The 22,713-nt window shown below is 50.3% G+C and overlaps 2 protein-coding genes across 2 annotated transcripts in view; one reads left to right on the plus strand and one right to left on the minus strand.

Annotated features, from left to right (window-relative positions):
* Tacr2 (tachykinin receptor 2) overlaps positions 1–2,472 on the plus strand; it is a 14,239-nt gene extending 11,767 nt beyond the window's left edge. The window contains exon 5 of the mRNA XM_021174958.1: positions 1,545–2,472. Within this exon, the coding sequence (XP_021030617.1) occupies positions 1,545–1,761 (217 nt within the window). The 3' untranslated portion in view covers positions 1,762–2,472. The remainder of the gene's footprint in view (positions 1–1,544) is intronic.
* Positions 2,473–5,821: 3,349 nt separating this feature from the next.
* Positions 5,822–22,713, minus strand: part of Hk1 (hexokinase 1) — a 71,924-nt gene continuing 55,032 nt past the window's right edge. The window contains exons 10-17 of the mRNA XM_029482970.1: positions 21,204–21,382; positions 20,760–20,879; positions 18,255–18,350; positions 17,502–17,601; positions 12,275–12,458; positions 11,033–11,188; positions 8,245–8,478; positions 5,822–6,772 (exon numbers count right to left, since the gene is read on the minus strand). Coding sequence (XP_029338830.1) covers positions 6,625–6,772; positions 8,245–8,478; positions 11,033–11,188; positions 12,275–12,458; positions 17,502–17,601; positions 18,255–18,350; positions 20,760–20,879; positions 21,204–21,382 — 1,217 coding nt within the window. The 3' untranslated portion in view covers positions 5,822–6,624. The remainder of the gene's footprint in view (positions 6,773–8,244; positions 8,479–11,032; positions 11,189–12,274; positions 12,459–17,501; positions 17,602–18,254; positions 18,351–20,759; positions 20,880–21,203; positions 21,383–22,713) is intronic.

The following is a 22,713-nucleotide window of genomic DNA, read 5'->3' on the forward strand; positions in this document are numbered from 1 at the left end:
AGCAGGAAGTGTGTGAAAGTGAGCAGGAAGTGTGTGAAAGTGAGCAGGAAGTGTGTGAAAGTGAGCAGGAAGTGTGTGAAAGTGAGCAGGAAGTGCTGATGGTCTTAGGCACTAGACTGGGTGTGTGTCTGTGTGTGTGTGTCTGTCTGTCTCTGTGTGTGTGTGTGTGTGTGTGTGTGTATAGTTTACAGTTGAGCAAAAGCTGGAGCAACTGACTCTTCCCCGAAGTCTGGGCAAGAATTCCCTGCAGAGGGAATCAACAGCCCTGAGATAAGGTCTGCTCTTGGGCTGGCACTCCAACAGGGAGAGCTCAACAAGGCTTTGAGCCTGCGAAACCTGGTAGGCAAGCACTCTGACTTACCTTCCAAAAGAATCAGCTGGACAAATGGCCCATGCTTAAGAGCACTGGCTGCTCTTCCTGAGTAGCCTGGTTCAAATCCCAGCACCTACATAGTGGCTCACAACCACCTGTAACTGCTGTCCCAAGGGATCTTGCGCCTTCTTCTGGCCACCTTGGGTAATGCATGCATGTGTCACACAGACATACATGCAGGCAAACCACCCACACACATTTAAAATCAGGCCAAAGCAGGTATGGTGTAGTTGACAGTGCTTGCCTGGCAGGCACAAAGCCCAAGGTTTGATCTCCATAAGCTGGGCACAGTGGTGTGTACCTGCATCCCAGCACTCTGAAGGATCAAAAGTTCAAAACCATCCTCACAACCTCAGGTACAGTCCGTAGCACCACGGGGAAGGATGGGTTTGGTTTTCCCTGTTATTTTACTTTACTTTATTGGTCCTCCCAGTACTGGGGATCGAACCCAGGGCCTCCAGCATGCTAGGCAAATGCTCTACTAATGAGCAACATCGTAGGACTGGTCTTATTTGTTTTGAAATATGGTCTCCCTTACTGCCTGGGCGAGCCTTGTACTTTAATTGTGCCTCCCTCCTTCCTTAATCCCTAAGGAGCTGTGATTACAGGCCTACATCCCGCCTGAGTGAGAGCTGTTTATTTTTTGAGCAGATACACCCATACTTGGTAGCTCCAGTGTGCCAGCTTTCCTTTGAAGTAGTTCTTGGGGGAGGTTCCCTATTCTACATACACTGAGCCCCAGTTCTTTCTAAGATTCTTCTCTCCTGTTAGAAGCCAGTTAAGTCACATGGCGCCTTTGTAATTCAGTTTGGTTTCTCTCTCCTCCTCCTCCTTCCCTCCCTCCTTCTCTCTCCCTCCATTCCTTTCTTCCCTTCTTTCCAAGGCACGGCACCACTTGGCCACCTTGAATCTTGATGCCATCTTTCTTGCCCATGCCTAGGAAGTACTGATGTTACTCACATGAGCCATGTTCCCGGTGTTTCTGGCTGTTCCAAGAAACTAAATCCATTCAATTGTGCATCTCTCCACACAGCCCCGAGTTGTTGGTAGACTCTTCAAAGCGAGGCTCCTTTGCAAGGGAGCTAGTCTCCTGGGGCATGGAGCAGTCACATGGCCGACAGCTCCTGTACCCCTAGCTCCCTTGCTTAAAGTGACTCTCCACCCTCGGCAGGTTTCGCTCTGGATTCCGGCTTGCTTTCCGGTGCTGCCCCTGGGGAACGCCAACCGAGGAAGACAGGCTGGAGCTGACCCACACTCCATCCATCTCTAGGAGAGTCAACCGGTGTCACACCAAGGAGACTTTGTTCATGACGGGGGATATGACCCACTCTGAGGCTACCAATGGGCAGGTTGGGGGCTCCCAGGATGGGGAGCCTGCTGGACCCTGAAGTCTTGAGCTTGTCTGCAGGGCCCAGGCTTAGCCCCTTTGAGAAGTGGCTGATGGAAAAGCCCTTACATAATAGCTTGTCCCACACCCCATTCTTCAACACACCAACAGAAAAGAAGCAAGACGGTGCTCAGAGCGCCACAGACAATGCTGATACAAAGAGCTTGGAGTGCAGACACCCATCATAGGCATTCCAGCAACCGAGGAAGAGGCCAGGAAGACTGGGAACCAACATTTGGCCAATCCAGGAGCTGCAAAGTGAGATGTCTCCCTGGAGTATAGAGAGGGGTGGAAAAACTGGATCTTGGGGAAGAAAACTGCAGTCATAATGAGAAAGGCAGCTGAAGGATGGTGACATGGCTCAGCAGCGAGGTGGTAAAGCCACTCTCTGCTAAGCCTCATGACCTAAGTGCAGTTCCTGGAACCCAGACAGAAGGAAAGAACCAACGTCTGCAATCTGTCCCCTGACCTCCCCAAGAGTGTGTATGCACGTGTGTGTGCATGTATATCTGCACATGCATGCACACATACACATGTACATGTGCCTGTGCACATACGATGTTAAAGAGAAAGAAGGCAACAGCTCCAGTGTTAGGGTCAGAGGAAATGGTGGGGACTGTGGCAGCCCGCAGAGGACCAGCACCCAAAGGAAAACTCAACTGCTTCACTCTGCAACACAGTGGCCGTGTTTTCCAAATAAAGCCTGAGATCTATATATATGTATACGTTTATGTATATGTACACACATGTGTAGTATATGTGTGTATATGTATATATGTATGTATATGTGTGTACACACACATATATATGTACACACACACATATATATACACATCATACACACACACACACACACATATGGAAGATCCATGCTCCTAAATTTGGTTCATGAAAATGCTTGGAGATGCTGGCTAAGCCAGCGTGGGGCATAACCACGACACTGCCTCCTCATCAAAGATAAGCCACGAAGGAAGAAGTCCCCCCACTTGGCTGTGAATGGATCCAGGGCATCTCTGCCTTAGGATCTGAAAGCTCCCATCCTACCCAGAGTGGAGGCAGTTAACGGTCTCAGCTGAGATATAGGTCACTCTGATCCCCTGCAGGATTGCCCTGGGGCTTGGTGGAAGCAATGCCTTCAAACCAGCAGGCTGTATTCAGCTTAACGCTAAATAGTAACCACGATGCTTCACACTTCATCAGCTGTTAGGACACAAAAGCACCTACAAGTCAGGAACACAGCTCCCACACGCAGGTGAAGCACACTGGTGGTCCCCGTTCTAAGATTGCCCAGCCCAGGCTGCTCCAGGACTGTCCATCTCCCTGCTCCCCAGCAAATGGTGACTCATTTGCTGCCTGCCCAGTGCCCTCTGAAAACCAAATAAGCTGTAAACATGTGTTCAAAGTTTAATGTCATCTGAGCTCTCCCAGAGTTCACAGTGCCAGTACCCCCAATAAAGGGTTCTTATGTCACTTAGAGCTGCAGTGGTGACCGGGACATCACAGAGTGTTGGGAAATCCACCAAAGGGTGGAGATGAACCCCTAACTGCAGAGCTAGGATGGGCAAATTGTCCAGGCAGGGGCTAAGGTTCTACAGTCTGGAGAGGGGCCCCAGCAGTTACTTTGTCTCTTTGGACTGCCCCCACATTCATGAGCTGGAGTAAAGGGTATGCCCTCATCTCATCCAGAGGCTGAGGAGCCGGAGGTAAGGCTTCCTGAGGTGGGGGGAGGGGAAGGGGGAGGACACAGTGAGAAGGGGTTGGACTCAGAGGAACATAGGTAGCTCTCTGAGATGGTGGCTTCTTATTCCAAGACTCACAGACCCAAGTTCCTACAGGAGCCCAGGATGTCTCTTTAAGAGCTCCATCCAGGGATGTCATTGACACCATGGGTTACTGGGAGAAGCAGCACTTTATTGTATTTCTGGGGACTTCAGGAAAGCAGAGACCAGTCTTAGTTACTCTCAGCTGATGGCCATTTACCAGGGAGAAAATGAATCTTATATTACCTTTCTCCAGAGATTAAAGAAGGCTGTCAGAACACATGTTGATGCAATACCAGAGCCCTTGGAGGTCCAAAAGGAGACTCCCTGACAGTCAGATATTCATAGAGAATTGTACAAGCCATCGCAGTGTTATTCCTATAATTCAAGCACTTGAGAGGCAGAGGCAGGACTGTGAGTTGGAGGCCAGCCTGGAATACAGAATGAAATCTAGACAACCAGAACCACAGGATGAGACCCTGTCTTAAAAAAAAAAAAAAAATCAACAAAACCAAAAACACTTTTGCAGAATCTGGTGGCTGAGCCAGGTGAGATCCTAGACCAGTTGTTCTAAAACCTAGTGTGTTGTAAACTTGACCAGGACAGGGAAAGGAAAAAGGGCACACAACATATGGACTTGTTAATAAGCTGTTAATGAGCGTTGTCCAAGGAGGGGGCATCCCGAAGGGTATCTTGAGGGCATGCTATTTCTGTGGACAGCCAGGGAACTTCCTGAAGGAATGCCCCAAGGACAGCTAGACAGGTATCATAGTTAGGGTTTTACTGCTGTAAACAGATAGCATGACCAAGACAACTCTTTTTTTTTTTTTTTTTCTGAGACAGGGTTTCTCTGTATAGCCCTGGCTGTCCTGGAACTCACTCTGTAGACCAGGCTGGCCTCGAACTCAGAAATCCGCCTGCCTCTGCCTCCCGAGTGCTGGGATTAAAGACGTGTGCCACCACGCCCGGCTTCCAAGACAACTCTTATGAGGACAACATTTAATTGGGGCTGGCTTACAAGTTTAGAGGTTCAGTCCATTATCATCAAGGTGGGAGCATGTCAGCATCCAGGCTGGCATGGTGCAGGAGGAGCTGAGAGTTCTACATCTTCATCTGAAGGATGCTAGCAGAATACTGGCTTCCAGACAGCTAGGGTGAGGGTCTTAAAGCCCATGCCTACATCAAGGCCACACCTCCAAATAGTGCCAAGCATATAAAAACCATCACAAAAGGCAACCGAGGGTCTTTCTCTGGGTAGTGGTCTTCCAAAGAATATGGATTCCTGGCTTTGCAAAACTGGCGAGTTCTGTTCCCTTCACCATCGACAGCTAAATTTTTTTGTTCACCCGATGGCCACCGAGTGGGATGGTCGCTCTAGGCTGGCCTACACTCACCTTACTGTAATGGCCTCCGATTCTCTTCACTCCTTCAGCCCCATAGTTCCTATAGGGGGTCCTGCAGATGGCCGCATCTCTCGAAATTTTACTGTAGCTTCCCCTGAACTGTTTTCAGAAGTCTGTCTCATGGGAGTATTCTGTCTGCCTGTCTCTCTGTCACATACCCACACACAGAGTCCATTCCCCCCTAACCTGCCCCTTCTCAGCATCTGCCAGTCTCTGAGAAGGATGGACTGAAAGGGTCTTAGAGGAACATAGATCGACAGGGAAAGGAAAGGCAGGCTCCCTAAAATGGCAGCTTCTAGTTCCCAGAAAACATTGCCAGGGGGAAGGCATGAGGGTGGATAAGTAAAAAGGACAAACAGGGAGAAGGGCGAAGGCCCAGCAGCTCTTCAGAATACCCAAGCCAGACCTCGAAAACCCCTGGACAGCTCTCCAACACCCTTGTTACACAAGGCTGTATTGTCTTCTCACTAACCCAGTGAGCCCCAGAAGGTCAAGTTCACTGCTCCCCAAAAAGTAAAGAGCATAGACGATCATTTCCAGGCCGGGAGGCTGGGGCTTAGGATGGAAGCACAAGGCAGGTGCTGGGACATCAGGCCAAAGGCTACTGTGTGATGTTTTGAAATAGAGAAGCCCTTGTCTGAACCAACTCTGGGGACTGGAGACTTAGTTTTATTGTTTCATTTCACTTGGGATGGGCTTGCACGTTGGATAGGTCTGCCTGAAACTATGTAGCCAAGATGGGTCTTGAACTAATTCCTCCATTTCCCAAATGCTGGGACTATATGCATACCTGGGGAGCATTGAAGCTTTCTCCCCACCCAGGAGTCCAAAAAGCCACTAGTGTGGCTGTCACCATATGCTAAGCCCATGCCCCACCCCAAGGAAACACCACTCCAACTTTTGAATCAGTACAAAGTTTACTAGACGTAGGACAATGGCTCACTAAAGCGATGGGAAATTCCAGTGATGGCGTTGTTTTGTGGGTTGGTTCTTCCTAGCAAGATGGAGACAAGATGTTTTCCCCACAGGACTGCCCACCTAAGCGTACCCCTACCACCACCACCATCACGAGACAAAACAAAATGCAAGACTGTCAATAATGTGGCTAGGACTGGCTCCACGGACGGACACACAACTCAGTGGCATCGATACATCCAGATGGGATGGCAGGCTGCGGCGGGTGCGAGGAAGGGGGAAGGGAACAGCAGGTGCCATGTTCACACTCGCCCTTCAGGCCACGCCCCTGTGGGCAGGAGTCCGGCAGTGTCTGCTGGTGATAACACACTTCACACGGGGGGGTGGGGGGAAGGAGGGAGGCGACTCCACGGATGGGCTTGGAAGGGCCCAGAAGACAGTCCAAGATGGGGTCGCTCTTTCCTGGCTGGACGTGTGCGGTAGACGTGGGTGCCGTTACTACGTTCACGCATGGGCAATGCATGGCCAGGTCGAACTTGAATCATGCAAAGTGGCAGGGCAGGGGAGAGGGCGAGAGATCAGATCATCAACAGCACACGCTCCAGGTGGTATTCTATGTGATGCTCCGTTACTGCGGTCCCCTTCCTCCCTCTGCGGCAGAGTGGGTGCCGGCGCTGGGTCTCCCAGCGGGCTTGCTGGGTGGTACACGGGGGTGGTGTGTGATCGTCGGTTCTAGAGAGGAGTGCTGGAAGGGTGGCGGGCTGGGGGCTGGGAGGATCCTGGCTCTTAGGCGTTCGTAGGGTCTCCTCTGAGCCGCACGCCCACAGCTGTGATAAGGGCAGCCCCCTTGCCGCTGCCGTCTTCAGACAGAAGGAAGGACACGGTACACTTTGGTGACAGTTCCTTCACTGTTTGGTGCATGATTCTGGAGAAACTGCAAAGGTGAAAGACAGGGGGGAGAAAGTCAGAGGAAGATGAGGCTCAAGAACTTCAGCTGGTAGAGCCCCTGCCTCAGCATGCAGGAGGCCCAGGCCGCTGAATCTGAGACCCAGAACTAGGGAGGTGGAGGCAAGGAAGATCATACATTCAAGGTGTCCAGCAGTTATATATTAAGTTTGAGGCTAGCCTGAGCTACATGACTCTGCCTCAAAAATACACAACAACAACAAAAAAAAATTGTATAAAAACTCTGTCATAACATGGCTAGGACTGATACATGATACTCGATCCACATAATTTCTAGCCCAGTCAGGAGCCGGAATCTATGAAGTACGGCGGTCCAGAGTAGCTTAACTCCCTCAGATGCCTGGCTTATGTTGTACTTCGGGGAGAATCCAGAGCTTCATGCATAAGAGGCAAGCGCTCAACCCACTGAGCCACGTTCCCGATGGGCACAGCTTCTAAGTGATAGCTCCACACCATAGCCACAAGGTAAATGGGTAAATGTCTCCGGGGCACTGGGTCAGACTGTAGCCTGGTTTGGCTGAGATGGTCTCTGGTAGCTAATAGTGTTCTTACTGGTAAGGGGGTGTGGTTGCTAATTTTGGTTGTCAACTTGACTGCATCTGGAATTAACTAAAACACAAGCATTCGGGGCACACCTGTATGGGATTTTTCTTGCCTGGATGATTTGAAGGGGCGGGGAAGAGTCCCCTAAATCTGGGCCACACCTTCTGGTGACAGCCCACAGAAAAGGACATACATGCAAGGAAGCTTTTGCTTTTTTGCCTGTTTCCTGCCCCCACTCCCACTGGCAAGTTCATCTACTCTGTTGCTGGGGCATCCCTTCTCACTGATACCCAAGATGACTACTTCGGGATTCCAATGTAGATGGAAGACGTCCAGCCTCCTGGACTGAACAACTATAAGATTCTTGGCCTTTCTGTTGGGAGGCAGCCATTGTTGGACTAGCTGGACTGATGGATCTACTTTGAATATAGATTCATTCTTTCAGGTCCCTTCCTCTATAGAATGCTAACCAATGCCCAGGGCTTCTGTTCAAATGTGGTCACTGTCTCTAAGACCCCAGCTTTGGAACATCCGGTGGGCTCAAGTACAGGGCTTATGACTCTGATAAAAAGGTTTCTCCCTGCCACAGAACCCGGACCTACCCTGCTCCTGTTCTGCCTCGTTCTGAATTTCCTTTTACCAAGTACAGCTGGCCAATGCACACACTCATAGCACAAACATACACACACCTCAGAGGGCCAAAGGAAAGCAGAGAGAGTTTCACTCCTGTAGGTTGGCCCAGTTGAAGCCCTCCCCTGGCTCCCCAAAGTACTAGGGCTACTCACCGTCTCAGGCTCCTGTCCCCAAATGCCCCAGGCTACTGTGTCTCCATTAGGAACTGTGTCTACACCCCGTGACCTTCAACCAACTCCCCAGCCAGAGAGAAGCCACACTCACTGTGGATGGAGTTTGTAGAGCGTCCCGTCCACGCCCACAGTTACATTCAGGTGGTCTAGGCCTCTGTTCTCTCGGATCTTTTCCACCACGGCGGCCATGCCGGCACCACACAGCTGGGCCGCCCGCTTGGACACCACCCCACACACGGTCTTGACCAGGATACTGTCGTCGCACGTGCTGTTCAGACCCAGCTGCTGAAGGATGGCCCGCACCTGGAGCAGCGCTAATCGGTCACTGCGGAGCACAAAAGCCCAGTGAGCTGGATGGAGCAGGCCCACGGAACCCTTGGAACAAGAACCTGTCTAAAGCGTTCTGCTTGTCTATGAATGGCATCCCAGGGGTTTATTCCCCTTCTAGATAGATTAAATTAGAAGAATACACACACACACACACACACACACACACACACACACATTTGTAGGTAGGTGTGTCTATGTATACACCACAGGTACCCAAAGAGGCCAGAGGAGGGTGTCAGATCCCCTGGATCTGGAGCTATAGGAAGCTGTGACTTGCCTGATTGTGCAAGGTGACAATCACACTGTGGACCTTTAGAAGGGGTGAGAGCCATCTCTCCTGCCTTCGGCTTCTAATTGTGTATGTCTGTGTGCATAAGTTATAGGTTCCTGCGGCAGCCAGAGGTGTCAGATCCCCTGGAGCTCAAGGTACAGGTGGCTGTGTGCAGCCTGAATGAAGTGCTAGGAACCAAACTCAGGCTCTCCGCAAGAGCTGTGATTGCTCTTAACCAATGAGCAATAATCTCTCTGGCTCACCCCTTCAAACCACTGGCTCTTTTTTTTTTTTTAAGATTTATCTATTATTATACATAAGTACACTGCAGCTGTCTTCAGACACCCCAGAAGAGGGCGTCAGATCTCATTACAGACGGTTGTAAGCCACCATGTGGTTGCTGGGAATTGAACTCAGGACCTTTGGAAGAGCAGTCGGTGCTCTTACCCGCTGAGCCACCTCGCCAGCCCTAAACCAGTGATTATTAAACCCGTGGGTTGTGACTCCTTGGAAGTCTGATGACCCTTCCATGGGTGTCACTTAAAACCATCAGTAAACACAGGTACTTACCCTAGGATTCATAACAGTAGCAAAATTACAGTTTTGAGGGAGCAGTGAAAATAATTTTATGGTGGGGGGGTCACCACAACATGAGGGACTGAATTAAAGGGTCGCAGCATTAGGAAGGTTGAGGTCTGTTTTGGTTTTTGGTGGTGGTGGTGGTGGTGGTGGTGTTTTTTTATGACAGGGTTCCTCTGTGTAGCCCTGGCTGTCCTGGAACTCACTCTATAGACCAGGCTGGCCTGGATCTCATTGATCCGCCTGCTTCTGCCTCCAGAGTGCCGGGATTAGAGGTGTGTACCACATGCTAGACTACAGAAATTACAGCTGAAAAATTTTCAACTCTTCCTAATCCCAGTGACCCCAGGAAATGCCATTACATTCTTTTCTCCCCCTCTTCTTCCTCCTCTGTTTGAGAGAGAGGGCGTCCAAGGTGAACTAGAGACTCACCGGCTTCCCCTCCTCACCTCGCCGCCCAGCTAGAAGAGATCACTTTGAAACTATAATTTCCTAAGGACAACAGCAGGGCTGGGAGGTGGCTCAGCGGGGACAGCACTGGTTATGAAAGTCCAATGAACTAATGTAGCACCCCTACAGCAAGATGAGAGGCTGGCCGAGGGATCGGCCTTCTCTCTTGGCCAGGAGAAAGGAGTCCTCTGACTGACACATGTCACACACACACACACACACACACACACACACGAAGTAATTTTTTTAATGCCCTTTGTCACCACACCTTAATTTGCATTATTCTACGTCAGCCAAGATGACGTTTGTTCCCTTGCTTAAGGGTCATATGAGTGACCTAGTGTACCCCAGGGCTTTCCCTTCTCCTAGTAAACTGAAAGAGCTGAGATAAGACTGGCTAGCCTTTCTCAAAGACTTGTGTGTATGCAATTGTACACGCACTGCATGTACGAAGTCACTACCTTGGTCTGCGTTTGAGACAAGATCTCAAATAGCCGAGGCTAGCCCCAAATTCACCACATAGATGAGTTGGGCCTATAACTCCAGATCCTCTGGCCTGTAGCCCTTACATCAAGCTTTCATCATGCCCAAGAGGAGGAAATGGGAAACTGAGGCATTCTTGGAAGCACAGTCGAGGCTCACGGGGTCGGAACTGTTGGGATCTGCGCCCCCAGCCCCCACCATGCTTCTGCCTCTTGTCACACGCAAAGCAAGTGTTTTTCTCAGTGTACTATTTGTCATCCTCCCCTCCTCCCGCATACCAATCTTAAAAAGGCCTTACAGAACCTATGGAGCTCTGGTTTGTTCTGTCTTTGCCATTAAGCTGTTAGAAACTGGCAGCTTACATGAGGATGCTGGGGATGGCAAATGGAGTGGCCATTTGGAAAAACAATATGGTGGTTCCTCGGGAAACTGAAAAGGGAATTACCACAGGACCCAGCCAGTCCACTTGTGAGTATATGCATAAGAGACATGACAGCAGGGACCAAACAGATGTTTACTCCCCAACCCCCTCTCCACCATGTTCAGAGAGTCATTTAAGGGAACCACCCAAGCTGCCAGACAGTAGCACATGCGGGAAAACAAAACGTGATAGGTGCATCCAATGGAATATTACTCAGCCCTAAAAAGGGAGGACCCAAAGTGGATGAGCCTCAAAAATACTCTGCGAAGTGAAGTACTCTAAACACGAGTTTGGAGTTTGCTGAAAGCAAAATGGTGCTCAGAAACTCCTCCCCTCCCTGCTCACCTCTCGATCTGAGAGAGAAACTTGGTCTCGAAGATGCCTCGGGTCTTGAGTGGCTCAGAGATCTGTCCCCGGAAGAGGAAGCCTTTCTTGGTGAAGTCAATCAGGATGTTACGGACGATCTCACCCAGGTACATTCCACTGATCATCTTCTCAAACCTGAGTGGAGAGGAAGGGAGGGCACTGAGTAAGAGGTCCGCTCCCACTGGGACCAACAGTCACTCCGGACCTATGATGGCCAGCCAAGGGTATGATCTCGGTCACATACCTGTCCTGTGCCTCCCCGAGCAGGCTGACAGGGGCTAAGAAGCCCTCCGCCCTCCCCACACTGATGCCCCCTGGAGTCACAGAAAACCGTGTTAGGTGGCCTCGTTGGTTGTCTTTGCCTGGTCCATTCCACTCCGCTCTCAGCCACGAGCCACACCCCAGAGAGGGTCACCCCAGACTGTCACTCTTCCAGGCCCAGGTTCTCTCTCACCTCACCCTTCTACAGAGCATACACAAGGCTCCCCCTCTCTCACCACCACCACAGTGACTCCTGGTCCTGAGAAGACAGGGAACGAGTGTCTTGCCTAGACCCCAGCCCAGCACAGTACAACGCCCTCAGCAGTTCCTGACTAAGCAAAAAAAATCTCAGTGGAGTCTTAAATGGACAGAGAGAAAGTTCTTTGGGTTTTGTATTCATATATTGATGGTTTTGGTTGGTTGGTTGGTTGGTTGGTTGGTTGGTTGGTTGGCTTTTGATGGTTTTGTGGTTAACAGCATGGGGCAAGTCTGGTGAGTCCCAACACTTTCAAGATTAAACTGAAGCAAATTTATTTTCCAAAGGACATAACTCAGACCATCTCGTCCTGGCTATGCCAATGAACAAGAACGGTACTCTTGGGAGACTGGAACGGTCACCTCATTGCTAAGTGGCTACTGTTCTTTCAGAACCAATGTGACCTGAGTGGTAAAACTTTGAGCAGCCACAAGGGGGCGCAGGATCTTGTAGTGAGAAGGGAGTCTACCTCACTTACTGAAGAAAGTCCTCAAAGGTAAGAGACCTTTGAGCCATGGCTAAACTCCTTCAGTCCCCAAAGGGCAAACTAGGCAGCATGTCCACTGTCACAGTCACTTCTAGGAATAATCCTACCCCACACCAGGAACCAAAAACCCACTTATACCAAAGGGATAGGCTTCCAAGCCCCTGTGCAGCCATAGAATCTGGCCAACCCACTCACGGGCACCCAGCAGGCTGGTTACCTTTGTTTCCCACTGTTTAGAGAATATTCGTCCACCACTTTGTCGAAGTCTGTTCTGATGTCGTCCAGACAGCCATTGTCACCAAAGGCACCCCACTCCATATTGATGCACATCTGGCCCTGGTTCCCCTCTACCATCTCCACGTTCTTCATCTCCTCCATGTAGCAGGCATTGCTGCCAGTCCCTAGACAGAAGGAAATGATGGGGCTGGCACCAAGGGCTTCACACTTGGAGTTCACACTGGGGGAGAGACTTCACACTCAGGAAGGGTCCTCACACCCTTCATATCTGGGGGGCTTCATACGGGGAAAGAAACAAATGGTGGAGTGGGGGGCTTCACACCAGGAGCTCTGATGCACAGGGCAAGGGTTGCTTACAATTTTTAAATTAGTTGTCATACACACACAGATTTGGATTAAGTATACCCCCTCCCTTCCAGTCCCTCCCCATCCTCTATCACTTTTTCCCTCTCAACTCTCTGTGGTGCCATCTAAACACACCGACTGAGCAGAGTTAATGCTGCCTGCATGTGGGTTAGGACCCGGTACTGGAGCACAGGGAGGTTCTCAGGGTCCCCATCTCCAGAGAAAACTGAAACCCTGACTCTCGTCCCCCCAGCAGCCATCAGGTGCAGTGCCGGCCGATAGCTCCTCAGCTAGTGGTGGGATCGTGACCCTCCTGCCCCTCGACTATGCTGGGATCTTGTCTGCCTTGATCTTGCACAGGATCTGCCTGCAGTCAGAGCCTCCGATTTCATGTGTGCAACTGCCCTGTCATGTGTGCAAAGATCCTTTTTTTTTTTTTTTTAGACTAGCCAACCACCTCTGGCTCTTATAACCATCTGCCCCGTCTTCCAAAATGATCCTTGATCCTTGGCAAAAAGGGACTGAGTTACTTGCATTCTATCAACTGAACTACATCCCCAGCCCTCACCAGTGTGTATATGGGTGAGGTATATATATATATACATACACATACATTATATATGTGTGCATATATGCATACATATATTTATGTTTGGTTTATGAGATAGGGTTTCTCTGTGTAGCTTTAGTTGTCCTGGAACTCACTCTGTAGACCAGGCTGGCCTCAAATTCAGAGATCTACCTGCCTCTGCCTCCCGAGTGTTGGGATTAAAGGTGTGCACCACCATTACTCAATCTCTCTCTCTCTCCCTCCCCCACCTTTAAAATGTACATTTGGTGTTTGCCCTACGTCTGGGTAAGCAGGTTGGATTCACTGGAATTTGAGTTACAGACAGTTGTGAGCTGCCATGAGGTTGCTGGGAATTGAACTCTGGTCCTCTGGAAGAGCAGCCAATGCTCATAACACTGAGCCATCTCTCCAGCCCTATAGAGTTTTGGTTGGTTTTTGTTGTTTTTGTTGACTGTTTTTGAAACAAGGTTTCTCTGTGTAGCCTTGGCTGTCCTGGAACTTGATTTGTAGACTAAGCTGGACTCGAACTCACAGAGATCCTCCTGCTTCTGCCCTACTTTCCGCCCCCCCACCCCCCAACCCCCAAATGCTGGGATTAAAGGCATGGACCACTACCAGCCAGCTGGGTGTATTTCTTGAAAACAAACAAAACATTTGGTTTTTCCATTGTATCTGGGAACTTACATTTAAATGGCAAATCTGAGGTAAACGAGGGTGGGTTGATTGATCTTTAAAACAAACAAACCCTAGCTGGCTGGGTACTTACTATGTTGACTAGGTTGGCCTTGAACTTGCAGCAATCCTCAAGTGTCCACCATTTTGCCTAAAGCCTAACCTGTTGGCCTGGGCAGGGCTATATTTATGTTGCTATATGCTCTTACAACAAAGGAATGTATTGCTACACGCGTGCACGACAGTCTGTGGTACCAGCAAGGCAAGGAGCCGCTGGGCAGAAAGGTGGGAAAGTCCCAGCACTTTGAAGCTTGCTGACTAGATGTAGTCACAAGAAGTGAATAAGCAGCGCTCTCTCTCTCTCTCTCTCTCTCTCTCTCTCTCTCTCTCTCTCTCTCTCACACACACACACACACACACACACACACACACGCACAGTAGCTAGAAGACTGTCTACTTTTGTCCCTCCACCATTCACTTCTTTCTTCTTCTTCTTCTTTTTTTTTGTTTTTTCGAGACAGGGTTTCTCTGTGTAGTCCTGGCTGTCCTGGAACTCACTTTGTAGACCAGGCTGGCCTCGAACTTAGAAATCCACCTGCCTCTGCCTCCCAAGTGCTGGGATTAAAGGCATGCGCCACCACTGCCTGGCGGCTCATTCACTTCCTGTGACTACATCTAGTCAGCAAGCTTGGAAGTGCTGGGACTTTCCCACCTTTCTGCTCAGCGGCTCCTTGCCTTGCTGAGCAAGTGGCTCCTTGCTGGTACCACAGACTGCCATAGTCAGGGTTACCACTGCTGTGCTGAAACCTCCATCACCAAAGCAACTTGGTGAAGAAAGGGTTTATTTGGCTTATGCTTCCCCATTGCTGTTCATCACTGAGGGAAATCGGGACAGGAACTTAGACAGGGCAGGAACCTGGAGGCAGGAGCTGATGCAGAGGCCATGGAGGGATGCTGCTTACTAGCTTGTTCCCCATGGTTTGCTCAGCCAGCCCAGGGATGACACCACTCACAAAGGGCTGGGCCCTTCCTGCATCAATCACTGGTTAAGAAAATGCCCTACAGGCTTGACTGCAGCCCATCTTACCAGAGGCATTTTCTCAGTTGAGGTTCCGTCCTCTGATGCCTCTAACCTGTGTCAAATTGACATAAAACATAAAGCCAGACAATACACTGACACCATAGGAGATCTGCTGCTTCTAAGACAAGGAAAATTCCTCTGGGTGGCGTGTGGCTCTCAGGAAGCCTCTGGTTTCCATGTTTAATCTCCCTAGAGCATTTCTTACACAGTATCCCCTAAGACTGGGAAGGAGCACGGATTGGTGCTGTTTTAGCCCACAAGGGGCTTGGACACAAAATGGGAGGTACACTTTCATAGCAGACTAGTTATTTTAAAACTGTGGTGTATGGAATCAGAATTCACCTTGCAGGGGAGTTCAGTTCTGTTCCTCTACTGTGGAGTGAACCTGGGGTCTGGGCTCAGGCCAGGAGGCTTGGCAGCAGGTGCCTTTAGCCACTGAGATCCCCACTGCTATCCCTGCCACACAGTCCACTGAGGTCCGCACTCCCAGCCTGGTATATGGCAGTTTTAACGTCGTGACCTCTGGCTTGTGGTCACTGAGCTTGTCCTACTGCATAGACTGAAAACTCAATCAAGGGGGCATTCCCACAGATGCCCTGGAGCCTGCACTCATGAAGCTCTTTGCTAGGTCTCAAAGAAACCCAGGACAAGTCTCACCCACACTTCTCACCCCGCCCCCTACCCATAACCACCTCCTCTCCCCCCAGCTTTTCTTTCTTATATATAATTCAGCCATCTTGTCCACTGAGCGAGCTCTCTCTCCTCTCCCCTGTTCTCTCCTCTCTCCCTCTCCCCTCCCCCTCTCTCCTCCCTCCCTCCCTTCCCCCCTCCCCTCTGGCTCTCCCCCAACCCCCTCCACCTCTGCTCTCCTGACCCAGTGTCTTCTGCTAGCCCTGTTCAGTCTGGCCTCTTCCAGATACCTCTGGCTGAAGTCTCCCTCACTTCTACAATAAAGCCTTCTCCTCTGCAACCAGGCAACCACTTCTGACACTGTAACAAAGCCTGCAGGGATATGAGTGAGCTTTCCCTCCATTCAAGGGGAATGGCTCCCCACCCTCCTCTACCACTGGATTGTTTCTGGTTTCTCTGTTCCCTTCTACCCAAAGTACAAACAAGGAGGAAAAAAAGGAGCCCTAGAAATAGAAGACGCAAAGAAAGCCAATATATGTAAAACTGTATTCCCTGGCCATAAGAATTTTAAACAAAGAGGTCGGTTGATGGAGGCAAGAAAAAGCTGGCTGAATCCTGGCACCAGCTCCCCTCATAGGGCAGGAAGGTGAGGCCTGGCGTCTAAGAGAATATGCCCAGTCACGCTGGGTTTGCAGGTCTCACCTACGCCCATCCACAGGCAAAAGGCTGGGCAGGGCAGGGCTGGGTGGTGAATGCTTTGCCAAAAGGAAGAAAGGTATAAAATCTCTGGGGCAGAAGCCAAATACCTTTCATCTGGATGTGCTTCCTGACTTTCTATTTCAACAGTTGTTTCAAGTAGCTTAATAACAAATACAAAGGCTTTCCCCAGTACAGAGGGCAGCCTGTGTGAGTCCCATCCCGACCTTCAGATGCTGGAAATGATCTTGAGGCGGCGGTGACATTTCGAGATGTCCTACTAGTGCTTGCAGGCATTAGTGACTGAGAAAGTGTTTGGGGAGTGCAGTGGTTAACGTGAACTGTCAACCTGACACCACCTAGAATCACCCTGGGAAGAGAGTCTCAATGAGGGACTGTCTGCATTGGGTGGAAAGAGCATCTTATGTGAGTTGAAGACCCAGCCCACTGTGGGCAGCACCATCCCCTAGGCAAGGGTCCTAACTGGGTAAGAGGGGGTGGAAATCAAGTTGAGCACAAGTAAATCTGTACATTCCTTTCTTTCTACTCTATAATGTGCCTAGTTGTCTCAAGTTCTTGCCTATTCGTAACCTGGAACTGGCAGCTAGAATAAAGCCTTTCTCCCCTAGGTTGCTTCTGTTAGGCTATTTTATTATATCAGCAGGTGGAGGTGAGGACCAACATCCAAGGTTGCTCTTGGACCTCCATAGGCACTGTGTGGCAGGCACACACACGCACACACACACAGAGTTTAATCCTCTTGAGGTGTAGACCTCACAAGACGACAACCTACAGGGTTGGAGTCACTTAGACAGTGGCTACAGATGATGAAGGGTTCCCAGGAGCACAGTGGCCCTTCCAAGCTACAACACAGTCAGGAGTGGAGATGGTCTCGACTTCCTTTTTAGCCCTTGAGTTTGCAGCCCTGAGGCTCTTGCGCATGGTCTGGTTCCAGGCACCCCACTCCATCTACCCAGGACACATGAGCTTTTTTGTGCCTCATTTCTAGAGAGCTTCCTGACTGACGGTCCAATCCTAACGGATTTGTAGCATCCTGGGGTGTAGCCTGCCTCTATACAGAATTCTAGAGGAGGTAAAAATGGTACCCACAGATCAACCATTCCCCCACTAAAGACTGAACTGTTGGGTTTGTACCACAGAGGAAACGCCAACATCCACTTCCTGGAGAAGAGACCCTTTTACGGTACTTACCCACGATGAGTCCAATCTCACAAGTGGGTTCTTCATAAGCACAAGTCATCATGGTGCCCACAGTGTCGTTGACCACAGCCACCACATCCAGGTCAAATTCCTTTGAAAAGAAGGGGACACGAATGTAGGGAAGGGTCAGCTGGGCCTGGCTTGAATCCTGCTAGTCTAGGCTGTGGACTGGACATTTCTGGGAAGCAGGGTTGGTTTCCTGACTGTGTTCTATAACTTGACACAGAATAGCAATACTGTCTATAAGTTTATTCCAGCCAACAGGGCCATCCATGTCCGACGGGTGCTTGCACTCTGAAATGCCTGGCAGTTCCCGGCTGTATGGGCTCTCAGGAACTTTCCATCGTTCCATTCCTATGAGTCATGATTTTACCTCTCTTTGGGTGTACCATCCTTTTCACATGTGCACGCGCACACACACACACACACACATACCACCCTACAGCACACATGTGTAGGTCAAAGGATTCTCTCCCTACACCACGTGGGTCCTAGGAACTAAACTCAGGCCCTCGGGCTTGGTGGCAGGCTGTCAAGCCAGCTCACCAGCCCATATTACCATCCCTTAATGATACAAACTGACAAATGTCACTTGACCGCCTGGCAGTAACTGGGGCGGGCGTGGGGACAGGGACACTTCCAAATCGCATGCTTCTGTGGTGTTCCAATTCTTCACAAAAAAAGCAAGCTTAATTTTTGTACCCCCCCCACAAGGTAAAAATTATTTTAAAAAGATTAAGTTACCTCTCTCCTTTTTACAGCATCCCTCAGTAAAGTGGCTACATCGTGACCCACACAGTCGGTGGCTTTGAATCCCTTTGTCCACGTGATCAAGATTCCCTAAAACAGGAAAGGCACCCAAAGAGTTTAGGTGAGTAACCTTCAGGTCACTTTTCAGTCAGGAGAATGTGACACCCTACCTCCCGGGCAATAACCACAGAGGCTGTAAAGCAAGAGTGGAATCCGGTGGGCTGGCCCCCTCCCACCATCTTCACAGATATCTGCTTTCTAAACCCACTTCACAGATGGAGAAATGGAGGCACATAAGGTTGGCTTATTTAAAGGAATGCAAAAATTCAGTAACAGTGTTACTTTATAGGCAGTCTTTAGGCTTCACAGGTCTGAAGTTATACACTGCTGGGGAAAAATGCCACAAGTGTGCTTGTGCATATGTCCCATACCTGGAATCTCAGCACTTGAGAGACGGAAGCAAGAGATCATCTGTTAGTTCAAGACCAGCCTGGGGTACTTAGTTAAGTTCAAGGCTAGCCTGAGCTATATAATGAGACCTTATTAAAAAAAAAACAAAAACAAAAACATCAGACCTGCAATAAACAAGAGTTTAGGAGCAGAGATGTAGCTCAGTTGGTAGAGGGTTTGCCCAGAGAACACAGAGCCCTGGCTTTGATCTCCAGCACTGCACAAATCAGGTGTGATAGTAGGCACTCAGAATCCCAACCCATGGGAGGTAGAGGCAGGAGGATTAGAAATGATGGGCCATCCTTGGCCACACAAGGAATCTGTGTAACAGATTCCCAGCCTGGGCAACATAAGCCCCAGCCTTTAAAAAAAATGTTTAGAGAGAGTCAACTGATGTTAGATGTATGTGTCTGTGTGCCCTGTCTCTGTGTCCATGTATGTGTGTGCGTGTGCGTGTGCGTGTGCGTGTGCATACACTTCCCTCCTTTTGATGTTGCTTGTCTGGAATTATTCAATCCCTGTTTTCATGGCTGTAGTCAACCTCCTTAGGCTGGAGCTTTTCTGATGACACCACCTTACTTAGCTCTCCGGGGGCTGCCAATCAGTTCTTAAACCATCCCCTCGGGCCCCTCCCTGGCCGCGTCTCCACTTGCGCCACACAGGGCTGCCTGCAGATCTTCCAGACAGGCTGGCTCCTCCCTCAGTGACTCAGCATCACCTTCTCGCTCTCTGCACACAGTATGCCCACCCAGGCCTGGCCCTTCCCGCACAGTGGCAGAGTGCTGGCACGTGCCTCTGACTCTGGCACTGCCATAGGAAACCCCTAAGGACAGAAATTGTAAATGGATGGAAAAAAAAAAGAAATAAGAAATAAGAGGAGGAGGATATATGCCTGCTCCGAAAGTGTGGAGACGATTTTTATTGTAGACACTGGGAGAAAGCAGGCAGACGAAGGAGCCCAGGCTAAACACGGCAGTTTGACTTAGGCAGGACCAAGAAGAGAGACAGGGAAGGAGAGCAAGAGAGGAGTCACCATCCAAAAAAGGAGCCTGGTATAACCAAAAGGACTGAGAAATATAGGGATCAGGGTGAGGACGGGGAGGGGGGGGCGGCGAAGCCCAGCCCCCAGGAGGTTCAGGGTAGGGGGTGGAAGAAAAGTATGGGAGGAGCTACAGCTACAGAGTGAGACTTGTCCTGTGTTGAACCCTAACAGAAACCCTCCACCTGCACCCACACCTTAGTTCCAGCGGTGGGGGAGAGCCACGCCCATCTGGGACCCTTTTCATCCCATAGATTGAGCAAGTATTTACTGCAGGTCTGTTCTAACAGGGCACTGCCCCAGGGCCTATAGGCATCCAGCACCTTGCTGTACTAGCAGCCACAAGGAAAGCCGCCAAGGGCTTGAGGATGTAGCTAGCTGGCAGAGTGCTTGCCTAGCATGGGCAAAGCTCTGGGTGCCACTCCCCAGTACACAAAAACCCCGGTGTGGAGGAGGACACAGTGGTGTCAGAAGAGAAGGCCGTGGCTACAGAGCAAGTTGGAAGGTGGCCTGGGATAAGGGAGTGGAGGGAAAATGGGGTTGAGGAGGAAGGAAAGAAGCAAAGGCCTGGCGAGCTCCTAAGATGCGTGCAAAGCTCCATACTGAGAGCTATGCTTTGTGTCCAGAGGCCCCAAGGGTTCCCAAAAGTCATGGCTCCAGTTTTTTTGTTTGTCTTGGCTTCTTGAGACAGAGTTTCTCTGTGTAACCCTGGCTGTCCTAGAACTCACTCTGTAGACCAGGCTGGCTTCAAACTCAGAAATCAGCCTGCCTCTGCCTCCTGAGTGCTGGGATTAACAGTGTGCACTGCCGCTGCCACCTATCAGGATAGCCTCTTCCAAACAATGGCTCAAGAGTAGAGTTTTAGGGATGTTCTGGAGAGGGGGCATTCTGGAGAGGGGGACCCATGAGACATGTAAGGCTGTCCCAGACATCCAGGGATACCCCCAAGGTAGGAGGAAACCCTAGCCACAGGAACTGAACACTGTCAGGTCCACAGGAAAGACACTCACGCAATCTAGGCTGGTCTGCTTGCAGGGAAACGAGAAGGTGAAGCCCAGAGGCATCCGGGGGCCTTTGATCCCCATGTAGTCCAGGAAGTCGGAGATGCAGGAGACAATGTGGTCAAACAGCTGGAAGAGAAAAGGGATGGATTGGCCAGGCTCTCTTTAGTTTCACACTTTTAGCATGTACACATATAGACACACACACCCAGACACACCCAGACACACCCAGACACACCCAGACACACCCAGACACACACACACACACACACACACACCTTTCTTTAGGAACTCCCCAGTCACTGGAGTATCACGGGCTCAAAGGGTCCGATGCTTTAGGGGCACAGGGCCACAGCTACAATGTTATGTAGCAGACACAGGTTATCTCATGACCACCAGTGCCATTGGCCAGGTGTGGGCTGCACAGGCCTGCATGCGTCGGGCCCACCTTACCTCATCCCCGGTGCCCTGCATGATTTCCAGGGGAATGGAGTAGATCTTGTTGTGCATCTCCACTGTTCTCTTTTTCCCACTACGGATCTTTACCAGTAGGACTCGGAAATTCGTTCCTCCGAGATCCAAGGCCAGGAAGTCACCATGCTCTGTCACAAGGAAGAACACAGAGAAAAAGCCTCAAACGGCTGCGTGCATCTTAGTGGCCAGTAACCCCCCCCCCCAGTCTGCCCCCCTCCGGCATTACAGAGACGACTGTGAATGGTCCCTGTGGTATAGAGCATGGTCTAGGCTCTGAATCACAAGCTGGGCTAGCATTAGAATGGTGGCCCCAGAAGGGAACCACTAGGCACAATGAACTTCACTGTCACTTAAAAGCCTGACAACAGTATCTTCATTTTAGTGACCCTCATATAAAAATGCATAATTTGTACCAATGTATGAATCTAAAAATGATCACAGCCTCCCCTCCCTCTTTGCAATGTGGGTGTATGGTTGTTTTTGTTGTTATCGTTGCTATTGTTTTTGTTTTGAGACAGGGTCTGTGTAGCTGTGGCTGTCCCAGGAACTCATTCTGTTGACCAAGCTGACTTCAAACTCAGAGATCTGCCTGCCTCTGCCTCTGCCTGCCTCCCCAGTGCTGGGATTAAAGGTGTGTGCACCACCATTCGGTTTGGACCTATGGTTCTTGTCACTGAAGACAATGGAAGAACCCGCTTCTCTTCTTTTTGGATTCTGGAACCCAAAGGGAAGTGGCGTAGGCAAAGCTGGGCCAGCCCTGGCCTCGGCCTCCAGATTCTGCTTCTGTCCAGCAGCAGAGCACAGTGACCCATGGGTGGGAAACCTACGGCCAGCTATATCGGGTATATTGTAAAGACTGAGGGTGGCTTCTCAGTTGACCCCCAGCAGAGGTCAGCAGACCCTGGCCTGGATTAGCAGAATCACACAGCTGACCCACTGACCCACTGAACAGTGGTTGGTTTATAGCACTAAAATTGAGAAATCCCTGGCCCACTTCCGCCTCACCAAGCAGCGGCTCATGAAGGTGAAGGTATATCTTCTATCCCAGACAGTTGGTATTCTGAGGCTCCACCTAAGAATCTCTTCAGTGTCACCATGGAGCTAGGCTCAGTGAGGGGCGCAGATGCTTCTCCGACCAGCCCAGGTAATGCGAAGCCCCAGGTCACACATACCCTGACACTACTTAAAAGATGAGGACCATGTGAATTCTTCTGTTGGTTCGTCTCATGTAGCGCATGCTGGCCTCGAACTCACAATGTAGCTGAGGCTGGCCTTCAACTCTAGAGCCTCCTGAGTGCTCAGAGTGCAGGTGTGTTCTGCCTGCAAACTTCGCATTTTCCATTTCTAACACGGTTTTACAAAGAGCACCAGCCTGGGAAGTCCCACTAGGAAAACTGAAGTGCTCTAAGTCCCCCAAAAACACACACACACACACACACACACACACACACACACACACACCACACTGCACTGGGTTGGGTAAGATTCC

Source organism: Mus caroli, chromosome 10 (assembly GCF_900094665.2).
Source record: "Mus caroli chromosome 10, CAROLI_EIJ_v1.1, whole genome shotgun sequence".
Lineage (NCBI taxonomy): Eukaryota > Metazoa > Chordata > Mammalia > Rodentia > Muridae > Mus > Mus caroli.